The sequence below is a fragment of the Diabrotica virgifera genome, chromosome 8, assembly GCF_917563875.1.
Source record: "Diabrotica virgifera virgifera chromosome 8, PGI_DIABVI_V3a".
Lineage (NCBI taxonomy): Eukaryota > Metazoa > Arthropoda > Insecta > Coleoptera > Chrysomelidae > Diabrotica > Diabrotica virgifera.
The window spans coordinates 220055390-220077431 of record NC_065450.1 but is presented as its reverse complement, the minus strand read 5'-3'; the positions used below and the strand labels follow the sequence as shown (position 1 = coordinate 220077431).

Sequence of the window (22042 nt, the reverse complement as noted above, 5' to 3'; positions counted from 1 at the left end):
CCAGCGAAGCTCAGAGCGTATAATGTATTGATAGCAAATGAGAAAATTATTTATTGTACAAAATAAAAATATTTTGTAGAAATAAACTTCACAAAATTTTATGAGATTAGTAGACACTCCCACTATTTCTAATAATTCTTCTTTTTTTAATAAAAGATTAAGTTGATTTGAGTTGATTTTAGCAGTTAATAGTGTGAAGTAGGAATTTTTGTGTTGTATGTTTCCTATTCCGAATGTGTCAAAAAAAATCTCGCGAGAGCGAATGTAGTATATTTTCATATAACGATGATATAGTATGTTAATACATTAACACCTTCACTGACATGCTGACATTTTAGGTACGTGACTCGTTTATATCGGTGTTGAGATAATTCGCCTGTCTCTGGTTTGTGCTTTGTGTAACAATGACATTCCACAGTTTTTGAGTCAATTCTAAGAAAATAGATTACTCACTTATGGTTTTTCTCACATAGATCAAGGTCCCATCCCTAAAAATCATGTATTGGGTTAAATAAGGATATAATGAAGAAGGGAATTATATAAAAATCATACACCAACTTTTATTTTACAATTTGAAAAATATTACTTTAATCTTTAATATTAGAACAAAATTATACAAATAAAAACAAATATAAACTTTAAATTACAAAAACAAAAAATCAGTCCTATTTCAATTACACATTTACGTATATCACGGTAACAGTAGTAATTTTAGTCTTTATAAGAAATTCGATATATATTTATGTAAAAGACAACTAAGGCATCTGATAGCTAATAGCCTTAACATTTAGGAGTAATGTAATTAGTGATAATATGGGGATTGAGAGAGTTTTTGAGATAAATAGAGTTAGTTAAACCAAGTTGTGCTTCATTTAATCGCTGAATACACAGAACAACATAACAATATTACCCTTTTTCGTACTAAAATATCTACCGTGTACCGAAATTAACAATCATAAATAATTTTTATAACTAAAGCTCGGATTATAGGCAAAATTTTTTTTGCATACTCTAGGTGTTTTTTGCATTTTTCCTTTTTTTTTCGTAAATTACGCCTATTTGTGCCTTTTTTTAAATGTAGGCCAAACTAAAAAACAGGTGTATGCTCTCAAAAAAAATTAATAGTGTGTAAAATTATTACCCGTATGCACGCCAATGGTGAATATAAAATTTTTAATTGTATGTCAAAAAATGCGCAATAACTACCTCTTAACATCCACCAAATTTCATTTGCATATCTCAACAGGTTTTAGAGCAATAAATAAATCGTCAGTTTGTAAGAAAACCTTCAAAAATTTCAAAATTTCAACACCCCGTATCTCAGAAACGAAACTGTCATTTCTTTTTCATCCAAAATTACCCCTTAAAGTTTGTCGCACACGATGTATTGATAAAAAACATGTCTAGTTGTTAAAGTACCTAACTTTTTATTATTATCCAACATAAGCGATTGAATAAAAAAACAGAATGTTAAGAAAACCTGAGGCTATAGTTGGATTTTATTTTCAGTATTTTATAAATGCTAGAATATTCCACAGGGTGTGGTGAACTTTGAAAAAAAAAAACAGTTTAATTGGTACAGTCGGTACACAATGACAATTTACCTGTATGGCAACAATATTATTAGAGCGATATTTTTAAAGAATAAGGCTATAACATATTAAATAGGTTTAGGAAAACACTTTTTAAAATATATTTGGAATAAGCTCTTAAAAATTGGAAATGGAAATGCAAGAACATGGGACTCCCACTAAATGACCATACACTATATACTCTTTGTTTCGCAGACGACCAAATACTAATAGCACAAGACTGCGATGATATCTGTTACATGACAAGAAAGCTAATAGAGGAATATAGGAAATGGGGACTAGAGATCAACATAGGAAAAACCAAATACATATATGAATATCGGTGGAACGCAGTAGGATTTGATACTACAAGGACGAGAAACAATCATAAATGTGACGAATATAAATACCTGGGTATGAAAATCACGAATGATGGAACACTGGACGGAGCCATTAAAGAACGAAATACTCAGAGCAGGAAAGCAATTACGCTCCTAAATTCAGTACTCTGGGACAAGCAGATAATCAACCAAAACAAGAAAAAGATCTATAACGCCGTAATGAAAAGCATTATAACATAAAGCTGCGAAGTATGGCCTATGAAGGAAAAATCAAAACGAATGTTAGAAGTCACCGAAATGGATTTCTGGAGAAGAGCTGCAGGAAGATCAAGAAGAGAACATGTCACCAAAGAAAGGATACGAGAAATAATGAAGGTCACACATACAATACATGACGAAATCAGCGAAATACAACTACGATGGTTTGGTCACGTACAAAGAATGCATGAAGACAGAATCCCAAAACAGGGACAAAACTAGAAACCGCAAGGTAGAAGAAGATATGTATATTTGTGTTAAGTTAATATTAAGATAATTATTTACTTTGTATAACAAATAATAAGTTATTTGCCAATATAGGCTATATATGTTACGAAGTATAACTAAGAAGTTATACTTCTTTAGGCGTGTTGGGAGTAAATTTATATGTGAGCGAATTCATCAAAAGTCTTGGTTCTGAGCGCAGCTCAAACGTTATATGGACTCTGATTGGGTAATTACAATGACTTGTCAACAATTGTTCAATATGTCGGTTATGGGTAAACAAATCTTGTGTATATTAGTTTTTATTGTTGTGAAAACATAGAAAAAAGCAAGTTTATAATTGTAGTGACTTTTTAAATAGTTTTTAAAAGCAACAGGTACGTAATTATTGTAAATATTTCAAAATCGTAATAAAAAATTACATAGGTACTTACCTATTTGGAAAATGTATGTACCTATCTAGTAGGTAATTCTTTGATTTACATAGGTAAATTGATTACCAACAAAATTTCTACCAATCTTTATCTAATATATTGTTTTCTTACTCTATGTTTTGTTGTATTTTAATATTTTAATTCCACAAAAATCAAACTAATTTGATTAAATTCAGAACTGTCAAACAGTAAAACGTTCAGTTGGCCTATCTTCGCACATGAAAGGTACGTGTAAGTGGCTAAATGAGTAGAGCCTTCGACTTCAAATCCTAAGCACCCGAATAAACGCGGGTTGGAATCCCAATGCAAGTTTTTATTTTTTTTTAGTTAAAATTTTTGCCAACAATTATTGTTCAGAAATCATTTCTTTGTGGCATTTTTCAATGTGTTTTGTGTGTGTTTTATTCTTTTATTTTTTTAATTTTTGGTATTGTTTAATAAAAATTTTTGGAAAGTAGTAAGTATTAAAATTAGTTTAATATTCAAATAAAATATAAATAAACTGTTTAAAGTACATATTAATTTCGTTGGAATCATATAATAGAAGTATAACTTCTTACGTGCGTACAAAGTACACACACATTCTTTTTTTGTTTAAAAAACTTTGCCTGCACAGACATCTTTTTCTTCTTCTTTTTCTTCATTTTTGTTCCTATAAATTCGAGCTTTCTTTATAACTTTTATATTCACAAAATGTCAATTACACTTCAAATTATCTATCTACTCTTTTATATTTAACATTTTAAAAATGCTACATACTTTTTTGAGAAATTAATAAATACTAATATATACAATATTTTCTTCGATTACAATACTTACAGAGTCCACACATTCAATTGTACCTAAGTGATGCACAGGGGCACCTTTACACTTTTTTCTCGTTCCTATGTCTAATCTTATGCAGCTTAACTTGGTACTGGTTTCGTACAGGTTCCTTGCAAATGTTACACTGGAACAACCGTTCCCTTAAATGTCCTTTTAGATGACGCACGTACGTCGTAACAGTCCTACAAAATCGTTTACAGACGTTACACCGTCGTTTACAAATGTCAAACCGATACCTAGTGACGCAATCGTGCTGTTTATACATAGACTCGAACTGGAACATCTTTTTACAAACTTTACATTTTTTCGTTCTTCTTTGGTGATGAGCTATCTTGTGTACCCTCAAGGATTCCTTGGTTTTGTAGGTTTTGTCGCACAGATCACACGCGAATTGACGGACTTTTGAGTGGGTGAAGGAGTGTTTTCGAAGAATGGACTGTTTCTTGAATCGTTTATCACACAGGGGGCACTCGAAGGGTCGTTTTTCCGAGTGTATAGGCATATGCTTCCTAACGCTCTCCTTCGTCCTGAAGGGCTTATTGCAAATTTCACAGGCGAAGTTTTTGATGTTCGCATGAACGTTGAGGTGATTTTGGAGGTCTCTTTTCGAACAGAAGAACTTCTGACAGAGATCGCATTTATACTTCTTGTAGTCCTGTTCGTGACGTTTCATGTGGGCTTTTAGGTATCGAGGGAACTCGAATATCTTTCCGCATTCCTGACACGCGTAACCTTCCTTGACTGCTTCCTCCAAATGACTCTTTTGGTGGTTCTCCATGGATTTTTCGTCGTAGAAGATCAAACTGCAGATTTCACAGGACCTGGAACAGAACAGAATAGAAAAATAGAACGTTTATTGACCACTATTACAAGACATGTTTGTTTGAAGTACCGGTGAACTGAAATAGAAATAGACGTTGTGCGCTAGCAAATTTCACGTTCAAATTACGGTAGAGAGAGCTCAGATAATCAACAACCTCTCACTCTTGTCGTTTCCCCATTACTGAGATTACAAGGGCATTCACCAGTCTCATCTTGATATTTTGAGAGATAGATCTGTCTTTCCAAACTTTAGTTAGGCGAGTCATCGCATTGTTTGCAATACCAATACGTCTCCGAACTTCTGCTTCACAGTTACCATCTTTAGTTTATACTAGACCCGAGATAGACAAAGGTGTTTACTATCTGGTATTCTTGTAACATGTTAGTCAGTTGAATAGTGTCGAATCTGTCGACCATTATTATTTTTGTCTTAGCTTTATTGATTTTTAGACCAACTTTATTGCTTTCGTACTCAACTCTTCGCAGGAGATCAAACATTTCTTGCTCATTTGCTGTTATAAGTGTAGTGTCATCAGCAAATCTTAAATTGGAGATTTTCCTACCAGCTACTGTTACTCCACCGGCCCATCCTTCTAAAACCATCCTCATGACATGTTCACATGTTCAAAAATGTTAAATAAGTCAGGTGAGACAACACGCATCCTTGTCTAACACCTCTCTGTCTTGAATTGGTTTGAGAACTTATGATCTAGTCGTACTGTCGCTATGTTTGACTTGTACAGATTTTTAATAAGTGTCACCAGGTGCATTGGTGCGCCCATTTCTATTAAAATTGACCACAGATTTATCCACCTTACACAGTAGTGCCTTTTGGTAGTCAACGAAGCATATAATCATAGGTACTTGAAATTCTCTAGACTTTTCAATGAGTTGTCTCAGGTTCAGGATTTGTTCCCTTGTACCTTTACCCTTTACAAACCCCGCTTGTTACTGAGGTATTTGGTAATGTAGATAGGTTTTTAATCTGTTTTTGATGATGTGTAACAAGATTTTACTAGTATGTGTTATTAGTGACAGTGTGCGGTAGTTTTCACATCTGGTAGTAGTTCCTTTTTTGTGTAGCGGGATATGAATTGAGGTACACCAATCAGATGGCCATTTTCCTGAATTCCAAACAGCGACAGAGATAGAATGGATGATATATAATCCTTTGTCACCTAGTAACTGTAGTATTTCACATGGTACTGAATCAATGCCTGGGGATTTATTTCTCTTTAGTGATTTAATTGCATCTTTAACTTCAGCGAGTAAAACAGTAGGTTCTCTAGGGTAGTCAGAGGGCCACTGATTTTCTGCTGATATCTCGTTATTTTTATATAGCTCGCCACAGTAGTTCGCCATGTTTCCAATATTTCGTCAGTATCGGTCTTTAGATTACCTTCCTTATCTATTACATACCACGTTTGAGGTTTAAATTCTCTGGGAAGGAGTTTGATCTTCTGGAATAAATCCCTCGGTTCATTTCGACAGCCATGTTCCTCTATCTCTCTGCATATTTGAGAAATGTAATCAGCTTTGTCTTTGCGGCACTGTTTTCTGATTTCTTTCGATAACGCTCTGTATTCATCGTTTGCTCCGTATCTAGTTTTATGTTCTTTTCTGCGTTGAATTTCAGTCCACGTATTAGCGGATATCCATGGCTTACGGCCAGTGGAAACCGCTGCTTCACAGTCTTTTGCAGTCTCGATTACCTTATCTTATTATATATCTATTACCTAATCAACAACCGCTTAGCTGTTTTCCCATGTGCCCATTTCCCGCCGAGTCCATTTGGCAGCTTAGATATGATGATAGGGAGTATAATGCTCTATTCCTAGCAGCTATCCTTGCTGAGACCTCTTTTTCTATGTGGTTTTCATCTGTGATTACCGCCCCCAGATATTGTTGTGGTATGTGCCCCCAGGCATTGTAAGTTGTGGTCATTAATAGTTATGTTCTGCCAAACTCTTGGTCTTGGATTTTTTGTTACCAGCATGTATTTCGTCTTCTCTTCATTTCATTCGAAGACCCAGACTACCTGTTTCCTCATAGAGTTGTGAAAATACCTCACTCGCGTCTCTTGTAGAATGATCAACTGCATCTAGATCATCAGCAAAGGCCAACAATGATTTGGGGCAAATCCCCCTGGGGGACATCCATAAACTATGTACGTCGTTGAAAAGGGGGAGGGGGACTTTGCTTATTACGACGGTATACGACAGGGGGGAGGGGGCCATGAGTGCACATCCGACGTCGTTTGATGTTCACAAATATAAAAAATATACCCTACTTTAGAATTAAAAAGAATTAGTAGGTATATTACTTTTATCGCATACTTTTCATTTCGTTTTTATCACTCACAACCTTAATAATATTGCTAGCAGTTTTGTACAGAATAACAAACAATAAAACATTGTTCTATGTATATAAACAAACGCTTCTATACAGAACAACATCTGGAAGCAATAAATATTAAACTGTTCATTTATTTACTGAATACTCTGTGTGAAACAATTCTAGAAGAATGAATAGAAATAAAATATTCTATTTTATTTAGTTAGTACATTGTATTTACACTTAATAAAAGAAATGGTATTGAAATCAAAACAAAATAAGTATCAAGATTTATATGATGCAGTAAAGAAAGCATAGAAACTCCGATAAAAGAATTGTGTTTTGTCCCAATAAAGCTAATTAGTTGTACAGTGAATTGATAAAAACAAGTACGCGTATATTAATGAGCTACATAGTAATACTGATTTGGATACATTCGTAAATAAACTTTGATAGCTAACTTTAAAAAATCCAGAAATAACATAGAATTTAAAAAAAAATCACCAAAACGGGGGGTCATGAGTTGCAATTGCGACGTCGGTATGAGGGGGTGGGTCAACGCTTTACGACGGAAGGGGGGAGGATATTAAAAAGTCCAAAAATTTTACGACGTAGTTTATGGATGTTTCCCTGTCGGCTCAGATGATATTTTACTTATTGCACATTCTAAGGCCAAATTGACTAGCAACTGTGATAAGGGGTCTTCGTCTTTAAGTCCTGATGTTATATTACATGACATCGATGTTCTGTTTCCTTACTTTACCTGTGCATATGAGTCTATCACGCTCATTTGAGTTACCTTGTGTAGGTAATTATATCCTTTCAAAATTGCATTTTCAGTAAAATATGTTATTTTAAAACATATCTAAGCCTTGGCCTAGTATTATCAAAGTACTTTAAACCATAGGAAAGTTACGAGAAACCTTGGAATGTACATTATGAACTAACGAATAGTAAATAGATACAATGTCTTAAATTAAACATACAATTACGCTTATCAAAAAGATAGTTTCAAATTAAAAACACAAAACGTTTGATTACATCATATTTACAAAGTTATGTAAATATTTTAACGATCTCATTTAGTGAGATTAGATTAAGATATTCGTGTTGATAGTAATTGTTGCCACCAAAAGTATTATTTATTTTGTTGTCCTAGTTATGCTGTAATAATCACAATAAAACATCCACACCAAAAAGCCAAACCAATAAAAATAAATAGAGGAATAAGACAAGGGGACACAATATCCCCAAAATTATTTACACAAGTACTAGAAGATATGGGGAAAAACTTGAATGGCACAACAAAGGAATCAACATCAATGGACAACTGCTGAATAACCTGAGATATGCGGATGACATAGCGGTGATATCAGACAATATGAAAGATCTTAACGAAATGATGGCACAATTGGACAAGGAAGCAAACGAGAGAGGTCTAAAAATGATCTACACAAAAACTAAATATATGACAAACGTAGAAGAGGACAACGAAACCTTGCAAATAGGAACAAGTACCGGGTGTCCCAATAAGAATTGCTCTCGGCCATATCTCAGGAACCGTTTATAGTACAGCTCTGAGAAAAAAAATATTTATAACAAAAGTTACCTCGGGAAAAGCCTGGAAATTATTTTCATAATTGTAGGTCCACCGCTAGAGGGCGTAATTGAATATCAAAAATTAAAAAATCCGCATATTTGATTTCGCAAGTTTAAGTCTACCTTTGCAAATAAGAGGTGGGGGTGAGTGGGAACCTTCTTATGAAAAAATGAATGTAACTCCGGTTCTGCTAAATCGAATTTTGCATACTTGGTCTTGTTGAAAATAGCTATTTTTCGTCAATGTAAGAAGAGTCTTATTTTCGAAATAGCCTAATGAGTAATATGGCAGCTAGTAGGCGTTATTTAATTATTTTTGGAAATCTTGTTTTCTTTGGAGAATATTAAATACAAGTGTGCATTTTTAATCCTGTATTTCAAAATTAGACCAAATTAGCAACATAACACCGAAAACCGCATGTCGATACCTTTTTCCTATCTAGAGATATCTTAAGAAATGTGTAAATTTTAAACAACTGTTAATGTTACCGGTAAACGTAGTTAAGCAAAAGTAGTGTGCTATGGAAAAACAAATAAACATTTTACAGATGTAAACGTTTATAATTAATTAAATCAACAATAAGACAAACAATACTATAAAATATAACAAAGAAATAAAAGCAACTACTTACTTAGTGACGACATAAATGTTCAAATTGTTGCCCATTATTTTCAATGCAAGCATTTACTCTTTCAAGAGTAGATTAAACAGCAGTCTCAATTTCTGCTTTCGCAATGCTTTGAATGGCGTTTCGTATTCTCTAGATTCTAGATCATGTTTTCTCGAGTAGTGGGCCTTTAATCCGTCCCCATAAATAAAAGTCTAAAACAGTTAATTTTGTTGCTATTCAATCTACTCTTGAAAGAGTAAATGCTTGCATCGAAAATGATGGGCAACAATTTGAACATTTAGGCAGTCACTAAGACTAAGTAAGTAGTTGTTTTTATTTCTTTGTTATATTTTATAGTGTTGTTTGTCTTATTGTTGATTTAATTAATTATATACGTTTACATCTGGAAAATGTTTATTTGTTTTTTTCATAGCATACTACTTTTCCTTAACCTCGTTTACCGCTGACAGTAACAGTTATGTTTAAAATTTACACATTTTTTAAGATATCTCGAGACAGAAAAAAGGTATCGACATGCGGTTTTCGGTATTATGTTGCTAATTTGGTCTAATTTTGCAATACAGGATTAAAAATGCATATGTACTTGGATTTAATATTTTTAAAAGAAAACTAGATTTCTGAAAATAATTAAATAACGTCTCCCACCTTGCATATTACTTATTAGACTTTCGAAAATAAGACACTTACATTGACCAAAAAGATCTGTTTTCAACAAGACCAAGTATACAAAATTCGATTTAGCAGAACCGGACTTACAGCCATTTTTTCATAAGAAAGTTCCCACTCACCCCCACCTCTTATTTGCAAAGATACAATTAAAGTTGTAAAATCAAATATGCGCAGAATTTTATGAAGAATACGATGATTGGATTTCCAGTGCCCTTTCATTAGGTAAATTTTGTAAAATTCTGATTTTTTAATTTTTGATATTCAATTACGCCCTCTAGCGGTGGACGTACAATTATGGAAATAATTTCCAGGCTTTTCCCGAGGCAACTTTTTTTATAAATATTTTTTCTCAAAGCTGTACTATAAACGGTTCCTGAGATATGGCCGAGAGCCATTCTTATTGTGACAACCGGTACAATAGGGAACTTGCACATTTTTTTTATTACATAATAATGTTCAGTTTTGTTTAAAAATGAGATTTCCAAAATTTCACGCTTCAAAAACTCATAATAACTTAGAAGTACAAATTTAAAATCTTCTGTGTATTTAAACTATTTCAAACGACCCAAAAACGCGAGAACACTTGTGACGTCACATCATTATATTCTATAATGACATTTATCGTATGTCATTTAATCAGTCACCCCACAAACTCCTGTCCTGAGCCGGTTGCATCCAATTTTGGCATACCGCTTCAGGTATCGTCCATCTTCAGGTATTCAGGTCATCTGTCCATCTTGTTGGTGATCGTCCTCTTTTCGAAAGACATCCTGCCAGTCACAACTTTTTTGTTTTCTATTCATACATAAAGAAGGCAATGAGGTCCTTAGAGTTCCATAGCCAACTCTTCCACAGCTCTCTACTCAGTTCAAAAGCTGCAGCTGGCCGCTAAGGACTATCCAAGTTGCTCACCACATTTTTCCATTATACAACTCCTTCTTCTTTTTTCATATGTACATAATATATCAAATTATCAGGATTAATAAATTTAGAGGTTAATTTTAGTTTCAGAGATAAATTTCATTAAACAATCATATATATATATATATATATATATATATATATATATATATATATATATATATATATATATATATATATATATATATATTTTTGCTGTTCAGAGACAGTAGATAGGATACATTGAAAGGTAAAAAAACATTACATTTTATTAAATCTTCGATTAAATTATAGGTGTATGGAATGTATTTTTTGCACTCAAAGAAAGTGTGATTCAAATCACCCACCTTCTGACATTCAATACAAAGATTTGAATCAAAAACTTTAATTCCTGCTAGATGTAGAGGGAAACATGCATGTCCAAACTTCATTCTGATTAATGTTGTTATATATCTTCGAGGTACTACATAATTATTAAACCAATATATATATATATATATATATATATATATATATATATATATATATATATTTGGAACAGAAGGTTGAATCAGTGAATACTGAGATTTGGATTGTTTACAAAGATCTCGCCATGATTGACTCCACTGATTTTTAACTCGATGCTTAATAGTGTTAACTAAATCAGATATGCAAAACTTACGATTATTTGAAGTACCATACTCAATAGCTTTTTTAGCCAAACTATCAACATATTCATTATGCGTTAGTCCTATATGAGCCTTAACCCATAAAAAGTTCACTCTTCTTTTATTTTTATGAATTTTAAAAATGATTTTCTTAATTAGTAGGATTTTAATATTTGAATTGTTATTGGGAAAATCTAGAGTTTGAATAACAAGAAGAACAGAGAGTGAATCGGAAATAATTGTTGCAGATATATCTTCTGATTCTTTAAAATATTGCAGGGCCTCATAAATTGCTATGGCTTCAGCACTGAAGATAGAAAAATCATGGCCTAACTTAACATTAGGTAACCACCATAGGTTAGAACCGGCAGCACACATTGATCAAAGACCTTTCTATTTAAGCAGGTGGCAAGAGCTGATTTGAATACGTCTCTTAGCTTTTCATAAGCCGTCCAAGTCAACCCTATTCTACGTATTAATTCATTGGTCTGGTTGTCTCTACTTAGTGCCCCAGATATTTGTATGCTGGTGTTTGTTCTATACTTGTTCCAGCTAAGTTGATGTTCTCACTCAGAACGAGGTTTGTCATCACTTGTGTTTTTAATTAAATGGTTGATCTTTATACGCACTTGTCTAGAGGCATGGTAGAGCCTTTCGCACATTTCGATGACATGATCAATGCGATCTGTTATCAGGACTACGTCGTCCGCGAACCTGAGGTGACTAAGTTGCTCTCCATTTATGTTTACACCTTTTTCGTCTAGGTTTGCACGCTTACACATGTATTCCAATAATGTTGTGAACAGTTTGGCGAAATGGTATCACCCTGGCGAACTCCGCGAATGAATGTTGAACTTGTGTGTATCTTGACTACATACAAACAAATAAAAATTTAAAAAGAATGTTTAAAATAATTTAGTTACCTAGGCTGATGAGTTTTTTCAATATGCTCCTTCAAACCAAAATAAAACGTCTTATTTCCACAATATTCGCAAGTGCCAGAAGCCTTCACATCTAAATGCTTATTCCTATGTAGCGTGAACTCTTCCAAATCAGCTAATTTCTCTCCACAAGTAGTGCACTTCAATGGATCGATGTCTTTGTGTATTGCTGTGTGTTGCTCTCGGGCTTGTTGACTAGTAAAACTTTCTCTACAATATCTGCAGGGATAGGAACGGACTGTTTCATGCATCACATGGATGTGCCTTCGTAAACTTGTTGCTGTTGCAAATGCTCCTTCGCAGATCTGAAAAATGTTTTACAATACAGAGATTGCTACTTACAAGCAAATTAAAACAATAGTTTGTGATCCAAGTCCGATTTAGTGTTTTTTTAAATAATTTTCTTAGATTAGATCATTATACTTTCACACACTTGAACCAGTTTCAAAGCAGTTTTTCATTCTGATTAAATTAACTCACACCAATTTTTTCCTCAGTCATCTGAAAGTCTACCAAACAAATAATGAAAAATCAACCAAAATACTTCAGCTGAATAGATCAAAAATTACCAGAATTACATGGTGATATGATGTGAATTTACCAGATTATTCAATAAAGAATTATGTGAATAACTAAGTTTTCAATCTAATAGCGCATAAAATAACATTAAAATATTACTCTACATCCCACCAGATTGAACACAATGGGAACCTTCTCTGGTTACACCTCCGAGGCTTCTAAAACTTGCAAGCCATAATGGATGCTGAGACTAAAGAAGATTAGGGAATTTTACAATTTATAATTCACGTCCCATCTGCTCAGCGTATTCCAATCAGAGTAAACATGTAAATCAAAAATGAATAACCATTTTCAATTTCATTGCAACACAAAACTACAGCCGCATTATATTCTAGTTTAATCAGAGAGTTAAGCAAGCACCTCTACCAGTTTCGAAACTTATTAGTCTCTCATCAGGAGGCACATATATGCTGCTCTCTCTGACCCAACCAGGACAAACCCCGGAGTGCAGTTACGGATTGCAATGAACGAAATGGAGGGGATGCCCTAGCGGCAACTGCTAGCAAAAGACTAAGTTTTCAATCTAATAGCACATAAAATAACATTAAAAAATATTACTCTACATCCCACCAGATTGAACACAATGGGAACCTTCTCTAACTAGACCTCCGAGGCTTCTAAAACTTACAAGCCATAATGGACGCTGAGACTAAAGAAGATTAGGGAATTTTACAATTTATAATTCACGTCCCATCTGCTCAGCGTATTCCAATCAGAGTAAACATGTAAATCAAAAATGAATAACCATTTTCAATTTCATTGCAACACAAAACTACAGCCGCATTATATTCTAGTTTAATCAGAGAGTTAAGCAAGCACCTCTACCAGTTTCGAAACTTATTAGTCTCTCATCAGGAGGCACATATATGCTGCTCTCTCTGACCCAACCAGGACAAACCCCGGAGTGCAGTTACGGATTGCAATGAACGAAATGGAGGGGATGCCCTAGCGGCAACTGCTAGCAAAAGACTAAGTTTTCAATCTAATAGCACATAAAATAACATTAAAAAAATATTACTCTACATCCCACCAGATTGAACACAATGGGAACCTTCTCTAGCTAGACCTCCGAGGCTTCTAAAACTTACAAGCCATAATGGACGCTGAGACTAAAGAAGATTAGGGAATTTTACAATTTATAATTCACGTCCCATCTGCTCAGCGTATTCCAATCAGAGTAAACATGTAAATCAAAAATGAATAACCATTTTCAATTTCATTGCAACACAAAACTACAGTCGCATTATATTTTAGTTTAATCAGAGAGTTAAGCAAGCACCTCTACCACTTTCGAAACTTATTAGTCTCTCATCAGGAGGCACATATATGCTGCTCTCTCTGACCCAACCAGGACAAACCCCGGAGTGCAGTTACGGATTGCAATGAACGAAATGGAGGGGATGCCCTAGCGGCAACTGCTAGCAAAAGACTAAGTTTTCAATCTAATAGCACATAAAATAACATTAAAAATATCACTCTACATCCCACCAGATTGAACACAATGGGAACCTTCTCTAGTTAGACCTCCGAGGCTTCTAAAATTTGCAAGCCATAACGGATGCTGAGACTAAAGAAGATGAGGGAATTTTACAATTTATAATTCACGTCTAGAAGCCTCAAATTTTCTTGACATGACATTCCCTTTACTGCATTTAATGCATTTCATTGGCTAGAAGTAGTCATTATTATTGGTGAGATGGCAAATGGTAACTGATGTCTGTCATAATATTGGAGGTTAAATATAATGTCAAATTATTGTTTTCAAATTATATCTTATTTATTTAGTTTATATTTTAACGACTTCATTTTCTCATCTCTATCCTTGATTGGTTGATTAGGTTCGTAAGAGTCTTATTGCATGGTGGGTTTAGTTAGGCATTAATTTTAAGAAATGTTGCTGGCTAAATGGGCACAGTTCCCAAAGGCCATAAAAGAAGAACAAAAAATAAACAAACCAAAATCTTAAATAACCTTCTATAGGAAAACATGGCTTTGATACTTATATTACAGCTATTTATCTTTGTTTCACACTCTTAAAGACAAAGAGAAACAGTGTAGCCGGTAGCTGCTGTAGTAAATACATATACCTACAGTATGGTGCAAATGAAAAGAATAAATGTGTTATTTCATAAACCGGCAACTTTAACATGTTGCATGCGGATGTAATGAGTTAAGACTTATACTCATCATCATCATCATTCTCTTTGGCTTATCCCTATGCGCGGTTGGCTTCCCTAATTGCATTTCTCCACACAGTTCTATCTTGGGTCATATCAATGTTAATCCCCTTTACCAACATGTCCTGCCTTATCGTCTCCCCCCCCCCGGTCTTCTTTGGTCTTCCTCTCCTACTCCTTCCAGGAATCTGCACTTCAGCTATTCTTCGTATTGGGTGATTAACGTCTCGATGTTGAACATGACCAAACCAGCTTAACCTATGCTCTCTCACTTTGGCATCAATTGGTGCCACACCTAGACTTCCCCTAATATACTCATTTCTAATTTTATCCTTCTTTGTCACTCCACTCATCCATCTAAGCATTCTCATTTCCGCCACATGCATTCGTTGTTCCTCTTTCTTTTTCACTGCCCAACATTCAGTTCCGTACATCATAGTCAGTCTTATGACTGTTTTATAGAATTTTCCTTTCAGCTTTATTGGAATTTTTCTGTCACACAACACACCACTCGCTTCTTTCCACTTCATCCATCCAGCCCTAATTCTACTGCATGTATCTCCATCTATTTCTCCATTACTCTGTAATACCGATCCTAGGTACTTAAAACTATTGCTTTTCACAATCATTTCACTGTCCAAAGATACCATTTTATTTGTAGTAACTCCATCTTTAAACATTCCAAATACTCTGTTTTTGTCCTACTGAGTTATAAACCTTTTTCCTCCGGAGCTTGTGTCCACTGTTCCAGTTTTTGTCCTAAGTCTCTTTCACTATTTCCTATCAACACTACATAATCAGCGTACATTAGGCACCATGGAATGAAACCCTTAGTTTCACCGTTATCTGGTCCAAAACTAATGAGAATAAATAAGGACTAAGCACCGAGCCTTGGTGCAATCCGACTGTCACCTGAAATTTATCAGTCTCTCCCACACCTGTCCTAACACTAGTCGTTACTCCCTCATACATATCTCTCACAATATTTACATAGTCCCCGGTGAATATATAAGTAGGAAATTGCACCAAGACTCGGTGCTTAGTCCTTATTTAGGTTAAGACTTATACTCCGAACTGAAATTAATTTTCATCTTAGAAGTTCATATATCCAATGGCATACATGCGAGCCTGCTGCAAATTGGTGGAGGCAGTGTGGCTCACATGTATGCCATCCTGAAATGAGTTAAGAGGCTACATCAGCGTGTCATCAATATGCACTATTGGGACCTTGCAAGTTCGGCAAAGCAACACCTGGTTTCTACGCTCAGCAACATTATTCGCACTTTTAATTATATTGGCCAATTATATTAATCCTGGTTATTGGATAATTGTCAAGGGCATAGTCCAAAAAAATAATAAGAAGAAAAAATAAGATTCAGATTATGTTATTAAAACGTAAACAATTGTATGTAGTAAATAAAATTAGTTATTAAAATGCAGTACTGCAAGCAAAATACAATTAATTAAATTTACCTTTATATAATAATTGCATATCATATCAATATTTAGAGCATCATATAATTTTTCTTCTTCAATGACACTAGGTATGAAATATACATCAATTTGACAATTTCAATTGACAATATGAATTATTTAAGAAAGTTGCAATATTTCTCTGCTATTCTCGCACGATCATTTCTCGTATCCCCTCCAAGTACTTGCACACCACGAATAGTTGTAGATGTACCCTATTTATTGTGTGAGGAGTAACTTTTTGGAAAGTTTTATACCATATTTAGTGACATTTGACCATTCATCTTATCAAGTAGAGACTATTTCACAAAAATCAGATTTTCCCACATATACACTCACAGGCACACAATTTCGCTACCCGAAAGTTTTGATTAAGTTTGACAATTTATAACTTTATTATTTGTACTCCGATTTTCAAGATTTTTGCATCAGTTTATAGGTACATGTTTTGGTGTCGTTTGTTTTTATTTTGCTAACAAAAAATTTTTGCTTAGATGGCATTATACGGGGGTGAATGCAAGCGTTGTATTTTCTCGTAACTTTAAAAAATTCTGTGGAAAAATTGGAGGAAACATTTTGTATTATCCTGGAGATATTCCTAAGACTTTGCTTTTTGAATTATCCGAATATATCTTTTCTTGTAAGAGCTATATACTTAATTTTTTGTAAATAAAAACACTAATTAACTCATGAACATAAATATGTTAAATAGAGGTTGGATTGATAAGATTATACAGCCCAGATTTCAATCCTGTTAAGCATTTATGGAATGAATTAAAAATAGCTATTTGCTGTCTCCTAGGCCTCTACAAAATTTGGTACTGTTTTGGCCTTGGTAGAGGAATATCGGGCTATTCTCCAGGCAAGAATAACACATATTTATTCGATGCCAAACAGATTGCGAGCAGTCATTGCTGCGAGAGGTGGACATACCCGCTATTAAATTGTTCGTTGTTAATTTTGTTTTGTGTTATTAATTTTAGTACATTTGATATTTTTAATTAAGTAAACCTTTAAAGCAGTGTTTTTATTTACAGCTTTTAAAATAAAAGATTTTCGGATAATTCAAAAAACAAGATCTTAGGGATACCTCCAGGATAATACAAAATGAGTATGTAACAAAATCACCCCTTCAATTTTTCCACAGAATTTTTTATAGGAGAAAATACAACGCTTCCATTTACCCCCGTATTATGCCATCTAAGCAAAAAAATTTTTGTTACCGGAATAATAACAAAGGACATGAAAACATGTACCTACAAACTGATGCAAGAATCTTGAAAATCGGAGTACAAATAATAAAGTTATACATTGTCAAAATTAATCAAAATTTTGGGTGGTGCAATTTTGTGCCAGTGAGTGTATAAAAATAATTTTATATGATGGATACACATTTTTGGTAGATCACAGTCTTATATAAAACAATAAATAATTTAAGCACATTATCAATTACCTTACACTTAAATTTCTTCTCTCCCGTATGCACCACTTCATGATCTTTCAAGGTAGAAATCTGTTTGAAAGCTTTGCCACATTCCGTACACATAAAGGGTCTATCATCACTATGCACCCTTTGATGTAGTTTGGTTTCCCTAGGGCTAGGGAACGACCTAACACAGCTAGGGCATTTAAAAGGCTTCGCACACATATGCTTTCTAACATGACCCACAAACTGGAATCTGTTTCTGACAAATTCTTTGCATATAAAACAAGTATGGTCTGAAGAATGTATCATTTTGTGTATGTTTAATTCATGCTCGTTTATAAATACACAATTACATTCTTTACACACCCAATTTTTAGAACTACCGTCGGTTTCCAATAATTCAACCTTTATAAGAGTATCACAAGGATTGTTTTCATTCCAGTCTATACTTGGATCAAAGTAATCTGGTTCTTCCTTTATTCTAATTTCTTCTAGGGGAAGTAGGTCTGAATCCATTATTTATATTACTATTATAACGTTTTATATTCCTATATTGATTTTTAATATAAATTAATAAACACAACACACAACAGCCCAGCTGTCAAAATACAGTTGACTTGACATTTAATACAATCTGACTGACAATTCCAGCTGTACATTTGCGGAGGCTACTACTACGGCTAAATTTCAAAATTAATTTGAATTCCTTTCATTTCAATTTAAATATGTATGAAACTAAACCATTTACAAAGTTTCTATTCTATTTTAAATTCCAATAATACGTAAAAGAAAAAATATCCCAACATAATCGATTCTTTTCGAAGTTAAACGATGACGTCTAATTTTAATCGATTCGGGAATCGTTAGTTCCATAATGTTTTGTGTTGATCCTTGTTCCTACGTTAGTAAGTGGCATAAGTCTATCTCACTTTCTCTTACAGGGGAGATTAACAAACTTAAGTTGAAATTCAACTACATTGAACAACGAATGCGGTAGTGTGGGTGATTGGTGACAAAATATACATTTATTTCTGTTTTAAAAGCCAAAGCCAGTCATAGAAAATCCGTAACGTAGGAAAGTTGTGCAAACCAATAAGTGTACAGTGAATCCCTATTCACGCGGTTTTGAATTTTCTTCTGGCGTTGAAACCAATTTCATTTCTGAAAGGGGCAGTCAGCTGTTAAGAGAAAACATTTTCTAAATTTACATTTTCCTTTTTCGGGTAATGTAACCACATTACCTTTATAGTGATTTTTATTGAACGTCTTCATAGATAGTAAATCTGGCGACTGAAATTAGATATCGGATTGGAATGAGACTGATCTTAAAAAAATTCATCATTCATACATCTTCAGATCATTTTTCAGAGGACTTTAGGAGCGCCGTGATTTAGCTTTTTATGGGTATGTTCTAGTTTTTCCATTTTCTTTTCAAAATTCTATTCCATACCGCTTTGGGGTTTTTGTTTATATTCTGTGCCGTTAAAGCTTTTGCCTAACCAGGAAATACAGATATTGCTCAGTTTTAAATTTGAACAAAGATTTGATTGAAAACCATGTCTTCAAGGACCCAGTACAACGAGAAACAGACGGAAGAATGCAAAGGTAGGGAGCTTTTCTTTATCTAGAATTCTTGCAATATTTCACTTAGTTCTTTATACAGAGTGATCTAGGAATGTAAATAAAAATTTTTAAATAGATAGAAATTTAAGTGCATTTACAAAAATATAGAATGGACATTATCCATACCTACCTATATAATTTGTTCTACAAAAATAATTTTGATATTTTTTGCTTAGGTAATTTTTCTGAATAATTTTTAATAAAAAAAGAAGTACCTAAATGTTAATATTATCTATAGAAACACTATGGGTAACATATTATGGCAACTAATATAAAAATATACAGGGTGTACCTTAGTACAGATTTGCACATAAAAAAGTTACAGCCCCTTGAAGTTACAAAATAAAAATCGATTTTTTTCAATACATTGAAAACTATTAGAGATTTTTTATTGAAAATGGACATGTGGTAGGAATGGTATTATGGCAGGAACAGCTTAAAAAATAACAGTGAAATTTGTACACCCCCTAAAATTTTTATGGGGTTTTGTTCCCTTAAACCCCTCCAAACTTTTGTATACGTCCCAATTAAATTATTATTGTTGTACCATTAGTTAAACATAATGTTTTTAAAACTTTTTTGCCTCTTAGTATTTTTTTGATAAGCCAATTTTTATGATAATTGATATTCACCATTACCATTGGCGCACATACGTGTAATATAACCCGTATGCGTGCCAATAATGAATATAAAATTCTTAATTGTCTGTCAAAAATGCGCAATAACTACGTCTTAAAACCCATCAAATTTCATTTGCATATCTCAACCGGTTTTAAAGCAATTAATAAATCGTCAGTTCGTAAGAAAAATTTCAACATCTTCTATCTCGGAAATGAAGCATTTGCGGACATATGTTTATAAAGTAAACTGTCATTATTTTTCATGCAGAATTGCCCCTTAATGTTTGCGATACTTATTTAAAAACACCCTGTATTGATGAAAAACATGGCTAGTTGTTTAAGCACCTAAGTTTTTTATGGTCCAACATAAGCGAATGAATTAAAAAACAGATTGTTGTAGAAACATGAGGCTATAGTTGGGTTTTAATTTCAGTATTTTATAAATGCTAGAATATTCTACAGGATGATGCGAACTTTGAGAAAAGAACTCAGTTTGATTGGTACACCTGGTATACAATGAAAATTTACCTTTTTAGCAACAATATTATTACAGCGATATTGTTAAAGAATAAGGCTATAACATATTAAAAAATCACTTAAATCGGACAATAGGTTTAGGAAATTCAAGACATCAAAAATCACCAATTTTTAAGGTGGGTGGTTAATTTTGCTGGTGAGTGTAGTTGTCAATTTTTAATAATCAAGTATATTCAAATGGGAAATAAGCCACAATTTTACCTAAAAATGATTTTATTAACGTTTCGACGCCCAAGTCGGGTGTCGTTGTCAAAATACAAAATAATACTAAATAAACAAAAATGTTGTTGCTTAGTAAAAAATTCTTCTAATAATTTATTTAATCTGACTCATTTATATCGGCAATTCAGACATGTATTATACATTTCAAAGTAGACGACTTTAAAATGATATTGCCAATATTGATGAGTTGCATTCCTGGGACGACTTTACTAAAAGATAGTTCATTCTATTACATGAAATCAATCCCAACTCAAAAATATCCGCCACAAAAAATCATAGCATGTGATCTGTCTTTAAAAAGACAACCAAATGCAACGGTGGCACTGAAATTCTCGCGTTAATTCTGTCAATTTTTACTCCCATCTGTTCACATTTCTTGTTTCAACCTTTTAATGTTTCATCTATATAAAGTTTAAATAAGGCTGGTGAGAGGCAGCATCCTTGTTGAAGTCATTTATCGACTTTAAACGGTTCTGAGTAGTTTTGTCCAGCTTTAATTATTCTACATGATTTTCCATTGGTTTCCACAGGTTGTTGACTGGGACACTATCACAAAGCTTTCAGAAGTCCACGACTACAATGTACAATTCACTGTTGAATGCTATTGTTTTTTCTATGATCTGTTTTATAGAAAATATATTATCAGTACGAAAACCTCTCCATTCTTCTGAAGTTCACAGCTATTCCCCCATACTTTCTTTAATAATTTTCCCATACAACCTACCCACATAAATTGTAATGCTTATTCCCCTAATATAACACATATCCCCAATTATTGGTGTCTTTTTTGTTTCCCATTTTACGTATGGAGCTTAAGTAGCTCAGTTTCTGTTTCTTCAGTTGTCCTGTTATTTTTCATCTTTTTTAGCATATTTCTTATTTCGTTTTCGAATATACCTGCAACATGTCTTTGCCTGTCTTATTTCTTTTTTTGTTTCATAAGACTGCCTTCTGTATTCTCTTCTGTATTCTTAATCTCCTGTGGTCAGCCATTTTTGGTAAGCTTTCCTCTTTTCTTTTGTTTGGTTTTTTGTCTTTGTTGTCCACCAATATGGTTTTTGTTTTTATAATTTATCTGTTCATTTTCTCTCCCAATGGCTTCTTCTGCTGCTAGGTGTATTTAGGTTTTCACTAATAAAACTCCAACAATAAAAAAAGCCTTATTATTTAAGACCTAAGTATATATT

The 22042-nt window shown here is 33.5% G+C and overlaps 2 protein-coding genes across 2 annotated transcripts in view; one reads left to right on the top strand and one right to left on the bottom strand.

Annotated features, from left to right (window-relative positions):
- Window positions 1-535: 535 nt before the first annotated feature.
- On the bottom strand, window positions 536-18479 carry LOC114336196 (zinc finger protein 883-like). The gene is made up of 3 exons (XM_028286530.2): window positions 17881-18479; window positions 12181-12503; window positions 536-4475 (listed from the first exon to the last, which is right to left on the bottom strand). Exons 1-3 carry the CDS (start codon window positions 18367-18369, stop codon window positions 3695-3697), a joined length of 1593 nt encoding a protein of 530 aa, XP_028142331.1. The 5' UTR covers window positions 18370-18479; the 3' UTR covers window positions 536-3694.
- Window positions 18480-18858: 379 nt separating this feature from the next.
- The window catches only part of LOC114336206 (6-phosphofructo-2-kinase/fructose-2,6-bisphosphatase), a 94634-nt gene continuing 91450 nt past the window's right edge, over window positions 18859-22042 (top strand). The window contains exon 1 of the mRNA XM_028286538.2: window positions 18859-19458. Coding sequence (XP_028142339.1) covers window positions 19410-19458 — 49 coding nt within the window. The 5' untranslated portion in view covers window positions 18859-19409. The remainder of the gene's footprint in view (window positions 19459-22042) is intronic.